The 17,292-nt window shown below is 37.3% G+C and overlaps 1 protein-coding gene across 1 annotated transcript in view; it reads right to left on the reverse strand.

Moving 5' to 3' along the window:
- Positions 1-366: 366 nt before the first annotated feature.
- LOC135114294 (serine/threonine-protein phosphatase PP1-beta catalytic subunit) overlaps positions 367-17,292 on the reverse strand; it is a 39,256-nt gene continuing 22,330 nt past the window's right edge. Inside the window, exons 6-7 of the mRNA XM_064030187.1 lie at positions 10,266-10,400; positions 367-4,338 (exon numbers count right to left, since the gene is read on the reverse strand). Coding sequence (XP_063886257.1) covers positions 4,234-4,338; positions 10,266-10,400 — 240 coding nt within the window. The 3' untranslated portion in view covers positions 367-4,233. The remainder of the gene's footprint in view (positions 4,339-10,265; positions 10,401-17,292) is intronic.

The raw sequence follows: 17,292 nt of genomic DNA on the forward strand, positions 1-17,292 counted from the left end.
ACATTCCTCATGGATGGTGCTGTCTGCTCCTCAGCCACCATAGAAATATCTGACAAAAACAGATTAATGATCATCATTCAAGTAATCTGTCTATCAGCCTCTGAAAAAAGTCAATCATATACATCAGGTGAGAAAATGACACAGGGACTGGCATGGCTTTTACATTAATAAATGAGTCAAAAGTAACACAAGCCTCTTCCTGGTTAATAAATCACCATTCAAAAATTGGGTGTATTAACCTATGATAAATGTCAAACACACATCAGAAGCGGAAGGAATACAATGAATTACATGGCTTCTCTGTTTAGGTTAATAAACAATATGGGTCAGAAGTTAAAAGAGCTCCTTCAAATAATACACTCACAATGTACAATATAGTGTAATGCTTTATTACTGGCTAATTTACATGGATAAAAACTGAATTCTTGGCATCTTGGAATCAGCTACAAATCTGAATCATTGAAAGAAAACTACAACTACACTAATAATCAATCTTAAATTATGTCAAAAGATAGGCAAGGAAGAGGGAAAAGAATAAATGAAAAAAAAATAGGAATATGAAATAATGTAATAAGGAGACATAAAAATAATTGCATCAGTAATTCCATAACACTATTTGCAAACAGAGAGAGAGAGAGAGAGAGAGAGAGAGAGAGAGAGAGAGAGAGAGAGAGAGAGAGAGAGAGAGAGAGAGAGAGAGAGAGAGAGAGAGAGAGAGAGAGAGAGAGAGAGAGAGAGAGAGAGAAATGGAAATTCACATGCAAACAAATGTTTCTAATTATCTCAAATGATGATGATGATGATGATGATGATGATGATGATGATGATGATGATGATGACGATAATAATAATAATAATAATAATAATAATAATAATAATAATAATAATAATAATAATAATAATAATAATAATAATATTTGATCAGCTATGATGACAGTATTCATAGGCAGTATGATATGCCCAACATGTGGGAGTTAACAAGTTGGGGAAAAAATGATAATACAATGAATCTTTTCTTCACATTTCACACTTTAACTACATATCTTTTACACACTTATCAAAATCAGGCAATGAATTACAATTAAGCTTCTTTATTGCAAATTGTAGTTATAATGAATCTTTGACCTAAAAAAAAAAAAAATCTATCCAAGTAACAAACCTGTTATGGGTGTAAGATTATCAGATGAATACATACAGTCATTCTGATCTAGGTTGACATTCCACCAAATCATCATTATTACTTCATACTCATCCGAATCACCACATGCTCCATAAAGGTCCCTCAACTTTAACTTGTTTTTTCATGAGGAAAATCAATTTACGTATATATTTCTTGACTTTTTTTTTCTTCATTGTTTGCTTGTATGATTGATAAAATACATGAGAATACTTGTGTATATATATATATATATATATATATATATATATATATATATATATATATATATATATATATATATATATATATTAATGACTTCTAACATACATTCACAAACACACGCTCTGTACACTAATGACATACTGTTCTATTAAGGCAATTCAGCATAAAACTTATCCTAATGCATAGATTTTATTTTATTTATCTCATTATATTTGTTATTTATCTACTTATTACTTATCATTTCCCCAGTGGTAACTGAGGAGAGACAGACATATAGAAATACAAGACAGATGACAGACAGACAAGCAGACAAACAGGCACAAGTCTCTCTCTCTCTCTCTCTCTCTCTCTCTCTCTCTCTCTCTCTCTCTCTCTCTCACACACACACACACACACACACACACACACACACACACACACGCATCTACATCCTCACAGGCAGCTATTACAAATCCATTATATGTTATGAGCCTCATTTCTACTACTTGTCTCTTATTCTCATCCCAGTTTGCTTCTCTTGGTGTGACCTGGTTATCAACTTTCCTCTCTGCCTTATATCTTGCTTGCCTTTATCTTCCATTGCCAATGCATCATCATATTATTTTTTGTAAATTGTATTTAATTTGCCTTCAGAATTTCTTTTAAAGGCAGTCAATTTATTTTAGCTCTAATTTTTTTTTTTTCATATGCTTTTGTCTCTCTGCTTGCTTTTTACCCCATTAGTTTTCCAAACATTAAATATACTCTTTGTCCAGTATGCAGTGTACAATTCTATTCCTGGCAATTCCTCTAATGCAGTTGTTACTCCACCTACCCATGCACCTCATCCCTGCATACTCCATTTAGCCCATCCCCCTCTCTCTCGCTCTCTTCTCATCCTGCAGTATTCTTTCCTTTCAAATTACAGGGATTGTCCTCTCACACCTTTAATACCCATTCTACACTGAACATATTTTACTAAATATCTTAGCTTGAAATCTCACATCTTATCTCTTGCTGAAACAGCTTCCATAAGTTAGGTATTTTATGCTGACTCCAGAATTTTTCCTTCCTCCCAACATCCACATATCCATGAGTCCCAACATTCCCCCATAAAGACAGGATATCCAAGACAAAGCATCACATGTACACAATAACATTCACAAGCATTTGCTCACATCTTAGTCTATAGGCCTCTAGGGGGAAAGAAAGCCAATTCTCACCAACCAAAGATGATGAAGATCAATTGCACAACATGTCCAGCACAGATGATTTACTTTTGCTGCATCACTATAGACTCTTCTCCCTTCCCAACATCTGACCAGATAAGCTGATTAGACCACATAAAGGAGAACCTCCTAATGAGATTCTTGGGGCAACATCTTCAAAATTACAGTATTTCCCAGTGTCAAAGACACTTTGCTCTCAAAAATGCACAATTCTGGAGAAAAAAAAAAAAAAAACATTAACAAGACAACTGTTGCGCAATGAAAATGCAGACACATCCTTTGTATTTTTGGAACCATTACAAAGACTGAATCAAGATGGCAGTGAATGAGATATCATGACAGTCTTGTTATCAATATGAGTTATGAGTAAACATTTTCAACATACTCCAGTTTTTTTTATTTTTTATCACTTAGTAATATTATCTTAAAATTGGGATGTTTGAGGAGAGTGAAAATAACAGCAATACTGATACACAACATATAAAATACTACTAGTCTGCTGTCTCATCATCTACTACATTGCCCATGTGGATATGAATTTTTGTGATTGCGTTTATTTTTTTTCTATGATACTTTTGCTTATTTGTTACTCTCAGTATAATTCGTACACTTTATTGAAAGGTCACATGCAGGAGTTCAGATGTCTAGCATTGATAACCTTCCTCTGGGGTTAGGATAGGCCAATGAAAATGTAATCTTCAGAATCCAAGATGCAAGGTAGATTTTGTATGCATATTTTAGGGAAATTATATTGTTTTTGACACCGAAATACAGGGAAATCTTTTGAAGACTTTTCTATATATATATTTTTTGTAGCTATCAGATAGCTAGCCTTTTCATGTGGAAAGCAAAACCTGCTTGTACTTCAATTATCTCTCAAATATGTAACTTCTATTGCTAAAAAAAAATAAAAAAAAATAAAAAAATAAAAAAAAAAATAAAAAAAAATCACATCTGCACTTACTAATGGTAATAAACTATCATGTGGTTCCTATTCCTACAGTCTTTACTGTCATCATAGTACCAATGAAATGCCAATTTTCCTTCCTTGCAGAACTTTCTCCTGTCACTCTAACCATATTTCCATTTTTTGTGTTGCAGCAACTTCTCTTTCTTTTTTATCAATCAAAATCAATTCATTCTTGTAAAGATGGACCTTAGATATCTGAATGAATGAATTTTTCCATTAATCATGCATCCAATGTACAAATCAGAAGATTCAATATATTTAGTTAATTATTACTGTTTGCCATAATCACTTCCTGTTTGTCTCTCTGTTTGTTTGCATCCATCTGTCTCTCTCACCCTTTCACTCAAATGCACACATCAAATGCACACACACATACACACACATCCCTGACATTATTAGAAGTATCATTTTGACAAATGCTGATAATCAGAAATCTGTTCTTTCTTTCCTAGTTACTTACTTTGTTTACCTTTGTGCTACAAATATTATGTATATGCTGTTAACACACCTGCTCATATAGACAGACAGGACGGAGAATGTATCAGCTGCACACATGCACACTTTTTTGCACATAAATGAAAGCAGATGTGTGTGCACACATGCACACACATGCATACATACACACACACAGCTGCAGCAGGTGTGGCATATATTTGGTAAACAAATACGCATTACTACTTCTGCTGTTGTTGCCGCTGCTGTCGACTGGAAGGATTTGATCCACTCTGGTTGAGGCCACTGTACTGGTATTTTGCTTTCTTCTCTGAAGGTTTCAGGATCTACAGACAAACACAAAATATATAGAATTGTGTTTCCAAACGAATTTTAAAAGAATATCTGCAGAATTTTGATTTATGTGTTTGCATTAGGTGAATTTACAAAATTCATGTAATCTGTGCATATCATGATTAATAATATACCCAAATTACACAAGTTTAATAAGTGACACTATTTGCATAAAAAGCTCATGCAAACCAACCTGAAACATTATCTATTAGCAATGTAGATTTTGTTACAGCTCTGTGTATCTACACCTGTTCACCAACTACCATAATATTGTGTTGATTGTACAGCTACAATGCATCCACTACAGCAAGCAGACATCCAGCTAAAGACACTGTGAATTCCTATTCTCTTGAATATGCAAGGAAGATGATTAGCCTTGGGTGACAAAAAAAACTGAGGTGAGATCACAGCCACCATTAACCCTTAACTGACCAGTAAGATAAATTCTCAAGCTAATTTTCCATTACACATAATGATGAGGAAGAGGCTTAAGCATTTGCAGTCCCTATATGGAAAAATTGATCAAGTATCACTGTACATCTGGAATATCACTGTCTTCCAGTGAGAGAATTGACACCAAGAGATGATAACAGAACTTTTTTGTCTTGATGGAAAATAAGTACTTTATGATGCCAGAAAAATGGTATAGTTAGTTTTATGTTCACTTTTCACAAATACAACACAATGAAAACAAATTTCATTAATATTTACTAGCAGGACCCATGAAACTTTCACATTCCACAACTGAATGGACAAAATTAAAATTTAAGATTTTTATTAGATAAGAAATGGATGTACTGTAATAAATTCAATATATGGTGGAATCTTGGTTCATAAACTTAATCTGTTCCATGACTTACTTCATGAACTGAAATGTTTGCAAACTGAAACAATTTTTTCTAATTGAAAGGTTACCATATACATACATACACACTAGTACATTCCTCAAGATGGCACAGATAGTCAGTTTCGCTATGCTGTGCTGCCTGGCGATGGTGGAAACACAGACGCCATTGTCATGTTTTGCCATTGTTTCCTTCTTGAATTCCACAGTAACATGCTTACGCCTCTATCACTTTTTACTTTTTCAGGAGCCATTATGAAGATTAAAATAACTCAATATGAGCAAAAAAGACCCAAAAAGTAATGCTTATGAATACAGTACTCAAAGAAACACTTTTCACGGCAGGTGCTACGAAACACAGCATAGTGTGTGCTTGCCTGCTAAGGGGGTGTGTGGGGTGTTTGTGTGTTGGCACACTGGAATACTGTTCATGAACTACATTAAACTGCATTTGCCATCTGTCTGTCCATTCGTTCATCCTATTTAAATCTGCCTGCAAGGTGATGGCATCCAATTCTTACCTAATTAATCTACCTATCTTTGTGTCATCCGCAAATTTACTAACCACTACTAATTTCACTATCCAAGTTATTGATCTATATCAAAAACAACAAGCCCTAATACTGATCCCTGTGGTATCCCACTAATTACTTGACCCCACTCGCATTTAGAGCTGTTTATTACAAATCTTTGTCGTCTGTTGCTTAGCCACGACCTTATCCAGTCTAACACCTTCCCATCTATCCCATGTGCCTTAACCTTTCTCAAGTGCCTCTGATGGGGTACCTTGTCATATGCTTTACTAAAGCCCAGATATAGGATGTCATAACTATCACCATTATCTGCTGCCTCATAAATCTTACTGTAAAAACTTAACAAGTTCATCAGGCAAGACTTCCCCTTCATGAAGCCATGCTGTGACAGATTTATTAAGTTATGTTTATCTAAATGCTCCCTAATATTCTTCACTATTACTAACTCCATTATTTTACCTACAACAGCATTATTTTACATACAACAGAAGTTAAGCTGACATGTCTATAAAACTAAAACATTAAAGTTTTATCTCCTTTCTTAAAGATGGGTACTAAATTTGCCTGCCTCTATATTACTGGTACCTCACATGACTCAAGTGATTTCCTAGACATAAACAGTTCACTAATAACCTCTTTGTATTCCTTAAGCACTCTGGGATATTATATATCATCTGGTCCTGGTGTCTTGAACTTTTTCAGCCTATATATCTCTTCCTGTTCCACCATCTCCTTAGTTATGGTAATATCTGTCAGCTTCTCATTCTCTTCTGCTCTAAACATCTGCTCACCATTCGGGATTTCCTGCAGGTTTTCCTGGGTGAAGACAGTTAAATAATACTTGTTCAGAATTTTACTAATCTCCTCCCCAGAACTAACCAGCTCCCCATCTGCTGCCTTTAATGGATCTATTGTTTCTCTATTCTTTGTCCTCTATACCTGATAAAATCCCTAGGGGGCAATCTTCGCCAGGCTGGCTACCTTTAATTTATAATTGTTTTGAGCTTTCATCGTTAATCTCCTGACTGTTCTAACTAATTCATTATAATGTGGCTTTAAAACCTCTTCTCCTGCCTTTAATCTCTTATATACACTTCTCTTCTGCCCTATGTAGTGTTTTAATCTAACATTCATCCATTTAGGGCCATTGTTCTGTGATCTTATTGCTCTATAAGGGATGTTTGTTAACTATCCTGTATATAATTTATCAACAAAATATTTACACAACTCATCTGTTTAGTTCCCCTAATCTTCTCATCTCGCCCCCCTACATCCTCTCCACTCCATCCTTGATCTCACCTCGCCCATCTCAGCATGACCTGACCCTCCAACATACTCACACATATCTCCCCCTCTTTCACTCCTCTGACCTTTCTGGACACTTCTCCCCTCCTCCTACCCTTCACCCTCATACCTCACCTCACCTCCCTCACCCCGCCTTATCTCTCTCAACTCCGTCCTGGACCTTACCTCTCCCCTGTGTCCAATGCCAGTCAACTCCTTGGGGGTACTTTTTTAATCCCCCAAAATCTGGTCTCCTAAAGTCAGGTATTTTACTTGTGTTTTTGCTTCTAAAAGTTTCCTCCCATTTTAACCTGTACCTAATTTCACAATGGTAACTGTTACCTAGCTATCCTTCAACCTCTACCTGCATGATTGCTTCCTCCCTGTTAGAATTAAATCTAGAATATTATTCTCCCTTGTGGGTTCTAAGATTATCTGTTTTAAAAAATTATCCTGAATTACCTTGAGAAATTCTTCTGCTTCACTGTTACCCAACATCAGGCTTCAGTCGATATTCCTAAAAGTAAAATCTCCTAAAACACATACCTGACTGCACCTGCCTGCTCTATCTATTTCCTACCATAGTGAGGAGTTAATTTCCTTTGTATTGTTAGGTGGCCTGTGCACTAATCCAAGTACTACTGACTGTGATCCATCCTTAATATCTACCAATATCGACTCTGTTTTGCTATCTGTTTTAATTCTACTGTTAATATAATAATGTAATGTGTCCCTATCGTACAGCACAATGCCTCCTCCTATCCTGTTTTCTCTGTCTTTATAGAATAGTGTATAACCATCTATCTTAAACTCTGAATTAAATACTTTTCCCGACATATTTAACCAAGTTTCTGTTAAAGCAATGATATCAAGGTCATCCACACACACCATTCCTCTAAGCACAATTTTAAGAATCCTTGTGATTATAAGCCCTGGTGTGTAGTAAGGTGGTCCATGACAAGCTTATTCCACAAGAGGCTGATGGGGCTAACAGTGTTGAATGATGGGCATATGAGTGTGTGGTACTTTATCTGGGCCATCCCATGTGGGATTGCCATCCTAGTGTACAGAAAGACTTTCCATTTTGGATATGATCACATCAATATAAAGGCAGTTATCCAATAAAAATTTAATTGGGATCGAACTTTTTTTTTTTTTTTTTTTCTTTAAAGCTTGGTGATGCCCTTAAATGGTTTTAAGATGTTTCAGTCTTTAAAGGGTACAGATATCCAGCCTTTCAGCTAAGGATCCTCCTCCAACACACAACATAAACCATTTCTGTTGCAGCCTCAGATGACTTGAGATTTCATTGCAAAATTACATTTATTATCTGCTTCTCTGAAGTGGCATTCTGTATGTCAGGAATGGTTAGTGAAACTCTTTACAATAAATTCACTTTCAAACAAATTAACCCCTTCAATACAATGATGCCTACATAAGCGTCATGAAGAGCCAGCAGCATATACCATGACGCCTACATAGGCGTCACGGTTGGATTCTATTTAGTTGTTGTTGAGCGATTCCTTGACTTGTCTTGACAGTCTCTGTATTATGTCCTTGAGGTTCTATTGCTCCTCCCACCCTCCCTGTTCCCACCAGTCATATAAATGAGCTACCCCATGTCCCACCCTCTATCCAGAATGAGTAAGTCTTATTGGCAGAACCTTACATCAGAGTTTCTCCCCATATGATCCTTCCCTTATCTTCCATATCCCCCTATCCTTCTCTTCATCCTATACCCCTTTGCACCAAGGAGGAGAGACTGCGGGGTACAGTTCCCCCCTTCCCTTGTTCATTCCTTGTCCTCTTACCCTCCTCTCCCTCCCTACATTCTCTCTCTCTCTCTCTCTCTCTCTCTATCCAGGAAGGAGAGACAGTGTGGGAGGTACAGTTCCCCCCTCCTCCCTAGTTCATTCCTTGTGACTCACTCCAGTGTGTAAGCATACAGCTGTCTACTAATCTCTTTTCTGATACCTTTGCCTTCCCTTCCCTCCTCATTTATTCCTCCTTCACCCATCACCACCTCTTCTGTAATTTACTACCCTCTAACCACTTTAAATTGTAAATGTGTGTGTGTGTGTGTGTGTGTGTGTGTGTGTGTGTGTGTTGTACTTACACCCAGAAAAAACAAAAACTCCTGCCTCATATTTCTATGACAACTGAAGGATTGACTCAGAGAGAGAGAGAGAGAGAGAGAGAGAGAGAGAGAGAGAGAGAGAGAGAGAGAGAGAGAGAGAGAGAGAGAGAGAGAGAGAGAGAGAGAGAGAGAGAGAGAGAGATTATAGTATTAGAAATTAGGTAAGTTACTGATTGCAAGCCTACACCATGTATGAGCAACACGTGTTTTTAAGTATCTGGAGTAAAGTGGTTAAGGTGCAGGAAAAATTTTAAATTAATTACAATAATGATACATCAATGGCTAAATTAACCCTCTCACACACCAGTAAGTTTCTTTTCTTTCCAATACCTCATCTGTTGGCAGATCTCTCTGCATGCCATACAAAACTTTGATTTTGAAACAGTTTTCTCTCCTTTGAAACTCATAAGTAGGCACATATTATATATCACTAGATTCACAAGAAAATTATCTTTATAATGATCACATAAAAAGTTCCCTAAAAAATCATTTCACTAATTTTTCCTTCAAAAAATAAATAAAATAAATAAATAAATAAATAAATAAATAAATAAATGAATGAATAAATAAATAAATAAAATAATAAAAATAAATAAATAAATAAATAATAATAATATTAAATGAATAAATAAATAAATACATAAAAAAGTTCTCAATCCTGTAGCTCAGAACTTTCCCCATGAGCATCATGTGCACTATACATCACCTAAACCTTCTTTTTATAAGCTTTATAGTGGTACTATTGGCATTGTGATGTATCAATTAGATCTCAAGAAAATAAAGGAATACTGAAGTCAGCAGACCACCTGAGTCATGGGCAGAAACAGACAAATTATCTAACAGTCTGTCTAGTTGGGGAAGCACCAGTGTTATCGGTTCATTATTTTTGTGAAACTTGTACTCATCTCTGACTCACCAAAAATTGATGCACTTGCACGGAAACTTTATTTTTAATAAATTTAAATAAGTTTTATGATGCACTTGTGCATCAGTGCAATTTCACATGACACACATTTTGACACACATGTGCATCTGGTACCTGAGAGGGTTAACTAAATTAAGAGCTGTAGTAGCATCAACAGCAAGATAAGGTACAATAATACACATGGAGATATCACCCACCTGGAAGGAGCAGAGAAGTGTCTCATCCACAGACATCATACCACCAGCATTGTCAAACTCGCCACAGTAATTTGGGGCTGAGAAGAGTGTCACCAACTGTCTCTTAGCAAAGAATTCATATCCATCCTCCACAACCTGAAAATGGTTTAATATCTATTGTAATTTTTCATTTGTGAGTGGCAATTTATCTATATTGCAGGCTAACATTTTTCTTAACCCTTATACCCCATCAGGCACAATACATTAGACCCTGTCAGGCACGATCGTGGTGCTTTTCAAACTCTGTGCTTATTTTATGCCACACAATTTGTTTATGTTTGAGGCTATCCTTCACACATCAGGGCTTGTCATTGGTCCATTGTTTTCAAGATGCTGGATGCTTGGCCAATCATCTATCACCTTTTACGAGGATATGTTTGTGTTGTTGTAAGGGCACCAAGTGTGAGCGTGGTGAGTACACCAATGTGTGTGCACTGTATTTTATAATTTTTATCAATTTCTAAGCAAAATTATCATGGCGACTCCTACACCAGCCTCGGGGTCCCCATCTGGGGAGGGGACCATAAATGCCCCCAGGTCGGAGTGCCTTTCTGTCGACAACCCTAAGTATCTTGAAACCCCCCTTAACTTTTTCTTCATTAACTTCTACAACATTCGCGGTCTAAGATCTAATTTTCAATCTGTAGAACACCACCTCTCCTCTTCTAAACCTCATCTTCTTTTTCTCACTGAAACTCAGGTGTCTGAGGCAACTGACAGTAGCCCCTTTTCTGTTCCCTCCTACTTTCTCTATCCTCATTTTTTATCCAAAGCTGGATGTTGCGCTTATGTGCGCAATGACTTAACCTGCTCTCGTGCCCACTCTCTTGAATCTTCAGTTTTCCACCATCTGGCTACGACTACAGAGTCACTCTCAAACTAAATTTATCTGTGCTGTATACCTCTGACCTAACTCCTCTGACTATAAGAAATTCCTTGACTACTTAACTTCCAAAGTGGAGCACATTCTGACCCTCTTCCCTTTTGCAGAGATCTCCATTCTTGGAGACTTCAATGTTCACCACCACCTTTGGCTTTGCTTTCCCTTCACTGACCATCCTGGTGAACTACCCTTCAACTTTGCTATCCTCCATGACCTAGAGCAATTGGTGCAACACCCTACTCGTATTCCTGACCGTCTTGGAGATACACCCAACATTCTTGACCTTTTCCTGATCTTTAATCCTTCTGCTTATGCTGTCACCCTTTCTTCTCCATTGGGCTCCTCTGATCACAATCTCATATCTGTATCTTGTCCTATCATTCCAATCCCTCCTCAGGATCCCCTTAAGTGAAGGTGCCTCTGGCGTTTTGCCTATGCTAGATGGGGGGACCTGAGGAGGTATTTTGCTGATTTTCCTTGGAATGACTACTGCTTCCGTGTCCGAGACCCGTCTTTGTGTGCTGAGTGCATAACAGAGGTGATAGTGTCCGGCATGGAGGCTTACATTCCTCACTCTTTTTCTCGACCTAAACCTTCCAAACCATGGTTTAACACAGCTTGTTCTCATGCTATACATGATAGAGAGGTGGCCCACAAAAGGTATTTAAGCCTTCCATCACCAGAATCTCATGCACTTTATATTTCTGCCCAGAACCATGCCAAGTCTGTTCTCCAACTAGCCAAAAACTCCTTCATTAACAGAAAGTGTCAAAACCTTTCAAGATTTAACTCCCCTTGTGACTTCTGGCATCTAGCCAAAAATATCTCCAATAACTTTGCTTCTTCTTCTTTCCCTCCTTTATTTCAACCAGATGGCACCACTGCTATCACATCTATTTCTAAAGCTGAACTGTTCGCTCAAACCTTTGCTAAAACTCTACCTTGGAAGATTCTGGGCTTGTTGCTCCCTCTCCTCCAACCTCTGACTACTACATGCTATGCTTGACTTCTGATCTTTCAAAAATTTCTGATTGGGACAGAGCAAACTTGGTACTGTTCAATGCCTCAAAAACTCAATTCCTCCATCTATCAAAACACAAACTTCCAGACAACTATCCTCTCTTCTTCAATGGCACTTAACTGTCCCCCTCTTCTACACAGAACATCCTCGGTCTGTCCTTTACTTATAATCTGAACTGGAAACTTCACATCTCATCTCTAGCTAAAACAGCTTCTATGAAGTTAGGCGTTCTGAGACGTCTTCGCTAGTTTTCTCACCCCCCCAGCTGCTAACTCTGTACAGGGGCTTTATCCGTGCTTCACATGTCTGGGGGGTTCCACTCATACTGCTCTTCTAGACAGGGTGGAATCAAAAGCTTTTTGTCTCATCAACTCCTCTTCTCTAACTGACTGTCTTCAGCCTCTCTCTCATCGCCACAATGTTGCATCTCTAGCTGTCTTCTACTGCTATATTCATGCTAACTGCTCTTCTGATCTTGCTAACTGCATGCCTCCCCTCTTCCCGCGGCCTCGCTGCACAAGACTTTCTTCTCTCACCCCTATTCTGTCCACCTCTCTAACGCAAGAGTTAACCAGTATTCTCAATCATTCATCTCTTTCTCTGGTAAACTCTGGAACTCCCTGCCTGCTTCTGTATTTTCACCTTCCTATGACTTGAATTCCTTTAAGAGGGAGGTTTCAAGACACTTATCCTTCAATTTTTGACTACCGCTTTGGACCCTTTTATGGGGCTGGCATTTCAGTGGGCATTTTTTTTATTGGATTTTTGTTGCCCTTGGCCATTGTCCCTCCTATATATATATATATATATATATATATATATATATATATATATATATATATATATATATATATATATAACAGAAGATATACATGTATTTCCATGGGTAAATAAATATTTCAGGAACATATTATGATACATTACAATACTGAGACTTGTTATTTATGTCTTGTTATCAGCTTAAATAAGAGTGCATGGTGCTGGCATGATGAAGTTGGATGAGGAGGGTGTGGTGACGCTGGTTGTTTCTGACCTCAAAGAAATTGAAGGAGATGACTATGCCGACACCAGTGAGAAAGAAGTAATCCTAGATAACTTAGCTGTCAATGAAGTTATAAGTGATAATGATTCTGCTACTCTCACAGCAAGCAGTGAAAGTAATAGTAGCAATGATGAGGTTAGTCAGTCAGCTGGTGTGTCATCTGCACAGACGGGAGGTGGGTATCACTGCAAGGTGATGTTGGGCCTCCTCCTGTTCCTTTTACAGGAGCCAGTGGATTCAAACATCCACCCAACAGTGATGCCATGCCCACTGAGTATTTTAGAATGTATTTTACCAGTAATATAATAGACAAGTTAGTTATGGAAACAAATAGATATGCAGAACAGTGGATTCATGAAAATGCTGAGTACCTACATAAAAAGCCGAGGTCTCTGGTATATTTATGGATCAAACAAGGTAAAACTAAGCCAGGAGAGTTTATGGCATTTCTAGCAGTGATAATGAATATGGGGCTAATTAGGAAACCAACTCTCAAGTCATACTGGGACTGTTCTAACCCCAGTCAGTCAACTCCCTGGTTCAATGCTCACCTCAATAGGGAAGGGTTTGAGCTGCTGCTAAAGTTTATTCACTTCAATGATAATAAAAAAAAAATGCCTCCAAAAGAAGATCCTTATATCAGTTATACAAAATCTAGCCTCTTACAGACCACTTTCAGAAAGTGTTCAGGAATAATTATATCCCAGAATGCAAAATTTCTATTGAAGAGAGCATCATAGGGTTCTAGGGGAAAACCCCTTACTTGAGGCAGTATGTGCCTAACAAGCATCATGAATGTTTTGGGTTGAAGGTGTGGTGCTTGTGTGAAGCAGAGGTTACACTGTAACCTCTGAAGTGTACAAAGGATAGAAAACATTTACCAGTCAGTGAAGAGGGTGCCACATATGATCTTGTGATGAGGCTTCTGGCTAAGGCAGACATCTTTTACCATGGTTCCCATCTTGGTTTAGACAATTACTTTTCTTCACCTAAATTATTTGAGGCAGAAACAAACTACAGCGACAGGCACAGTATGAACAAACAGGAAAGGGCTGCCTGACAAAGTTGTACATGCAAAGTTAGGGCAACATCAGGTTTCAGAGCAAAGAAAAGGACCTATACTCTGTGTAGCATACAGGGATGGCAAAAAGACCCGTGTGCTTCTCTCTAGTGGCCAGAGCATTGTTCACTTCTGTGAAAATGTCACAAAAAGGAGACAAAGAGTTACCTTGCATTGTTGCAGACTACAACAAAGTAATGGGAGGTATCAACCTAAAAGATACAAAGCTGTATGTGCACCTTGGGGAAAGAAAAACATTGAAGTGGACTATAAAGACTGGTTTGTCCTTGTTTGGTACAGCTTGTCTCAACAGTTACATAGCATATAAAAAGAACACATCTCATACACCAGTTCTGTCAAGGTACCAGTTAATGATCAATATTATTGAATCACTTGCTGGCAAATACACACCAAAAACCATCAAGGTATGCTGCACTAAAGTGCAAATCCAAGCCAACAGACTCTCACCCCAGTCAATAGCTGGTCCTTCTCATGGAATATCACCACCAGATGTTGATCATGACATGAAAAGATTGCCTGTAGGCAAGAAGAAGGACTGTGCTGCACCTCACGCTAAACTTGTGAGAACATGCTACATGTGCCCCAAGTGCAACATGGGATTTTGACCAGAATGTTTCCCAAGCTATCATAAGAAGCTCAGGGAATAATCTGCATACATTCTCACACCATATGGTATGTAATTCATAAACTTTGTTGAATTTTTTTTTTTTTTGCAAAAAAATTTAAGGAAATAAAAGAATACTTGTAAATTTATATCGCCCTCAAATTTTTCACTTTTATCTTATTTATATATATATATATATATATATATATATATATATATATATATATATATATATATATATATATATATATGTTACATTTGTTCACTTAAGATTATGCCACAGCAAAGAGCAACTTCTAAGCTTTCTAATGATATATAATTGTCCCATTTTTTCTTAAAATAATTGGACTGAACACTAAAGTACTCAAGTAAACTCTTTTTAACATTTGCTACCCGTTTTTAAGTATGTATCTTTAAACCACCCACTCATTTTATTATGGGCTATAAGGGTTAAGCCAAGGGACATAGCCAAGATATTTACATTGACATACACTCCTTTCCCAAGTTTCGTGCTTACTTTCTTCCCAAGGAATAGTGTTAAACTCAAGTATCGTGAAAATTGAGGTGTTGAAAACACTGCAAAGCACTTATTCATCCTGGCCCATGAAGAAGCTTTTTTTTTTCTCCCACTTTACTCCCTTATCTCAAAATACACTATCTGTGTGTGTGTGTGTGTGTGTGTGTATTTACCTAGCTGTATTTACCTTATTGTGCTATGCTATGCTCATATTGTCTTGTCTCTATTATCCCAAAATTTATCCACTTCATCCTGAAATTATATATCATTGTTGCTTCAACCACTTCTCTGTCCAATGCATTCCAAACTTCAACAGTCCTATATGGAAAACTGTGGTTCTTGATGTCCCTCTTGCATATGCCTTTCTTCTATTTCATGGTTCATTCATCACACACTTTCAGGTCCTCTCTATCAAGTTTCTGCAATCCTCCATCAATTGAAACATTGCAATCAAATCCCCACTTGTTCTCGTCTACTCCAGGGACATTAGGTCCAGTCCTAACAATCTCTCCTCATAAGGTAGGTCTGTCAAACTTGGGACCATTTTGGTTACAGCTCATTCTATCTTCTCCAACTTTTTAATGTCCTTCATCAGGCTTGGTGACCAAACCACTGCTGCACATTCTAACCCTGGATGTATCATAGTTACAATAATCTTCATCATATTCTCATCAGTGTATGAAAGTGCCACTCTTATTTACTTAAGAAGATTGTAAGTTTCCCTCACAATTTATTAATGTGCTTTCCCAGTGACATATCCATACTATTACCCCAAGATTTTTCTCAGTGTTCCTTTTCTGGATTTTTGCTTCTCCCACCTTATAGGTTCCAACAGATCAATTTTTTTTCTTTTTCTAATCTCCAATATACTGCATTTTCTTGCATTAAACTCCATTTTTCCATTTTTTACTCCATTTATATATCTTATTCAAGTCCTCTTGGAGCAGGTTGCAGTCCTCCTTTTTCTTCACTTCCTTCATGATCTTCACATTGTCAGCAAATGGACTTGTATAACTTCCTACCTCTTCAACCATATCATTTATGTGTACAGCAAACCTAATTAGAGCTAGGACTGATCCCTGAGGAACTCCACTGTAAACACATATGAATGTAGATGTTTCATCGCTTATAACTGTCCTCATATCTCTGTCTTTTAGGAAGTCCTCCATCCATACCAATAATTTTCCTCCAACACCGCCTACTTCTCTAAGTTTCCACACTAGTCTCTTGTGTGGAACTTTGTCAAAGGCTTTCTTGAGATCTAAATAAATGCAATCTGCCCATCTGCCTCTTTCTTGTATTATATCAATAACTCTTGAATAGAAACACACCAAGATGATTGCAAATAAGCATCTTTTTCAAAAGCCAAACTGTTTGTCACTTACTATGTCTTTGGTCTCCAGGTATTCCATCCATTTGTCTTTAACTGCCTTTTCACAGATTTTAACCACCACACTTGTCAATGATGCAGGTCTATAATTTATCGGATCCTTTCTTGCCTCCTCTCTATATTGGAATAATATTTGCTCTCTTATAGTCTTCAGGGGCTCTACCTTCCCTCAGCAAACAATTTATGATACTGTGTATTTTAGCACTTAGTTCATCACTGCACTCTTTCAACACCTAGTTTGATACTCCATCTAGCCTATGTACCTTCCTTGCATCTAACCCACTAAGTAATTTCTCCACTTCTTCGATAGATATTTGGATCTCATTTAAGGTGTTAGCATTTATGCTTGTTTACTCTTGATTGTTGATGTCATCTTCCCTGGTGAAAATTTTCTGAAAACAGACATTCATAACCTCTGCCATTTCTGCAGCCTTTGTGTATTCCAGTTCA

Source organism: Scylla paramamosain, chromosome 27 (genome assembly GCF_035594125.1).
Source record: "Scylla paramamosain isolate STU-SP2022 chromosome 27, ASM3559412v1, whole genome shotgun sequence".
NCBI classification, from domain to species: Eukaryota; Metazoa; Arthropoda; class Malacostraca; order Decapoda; family Portunidae; genus Scylla; species Scylla paramamosain.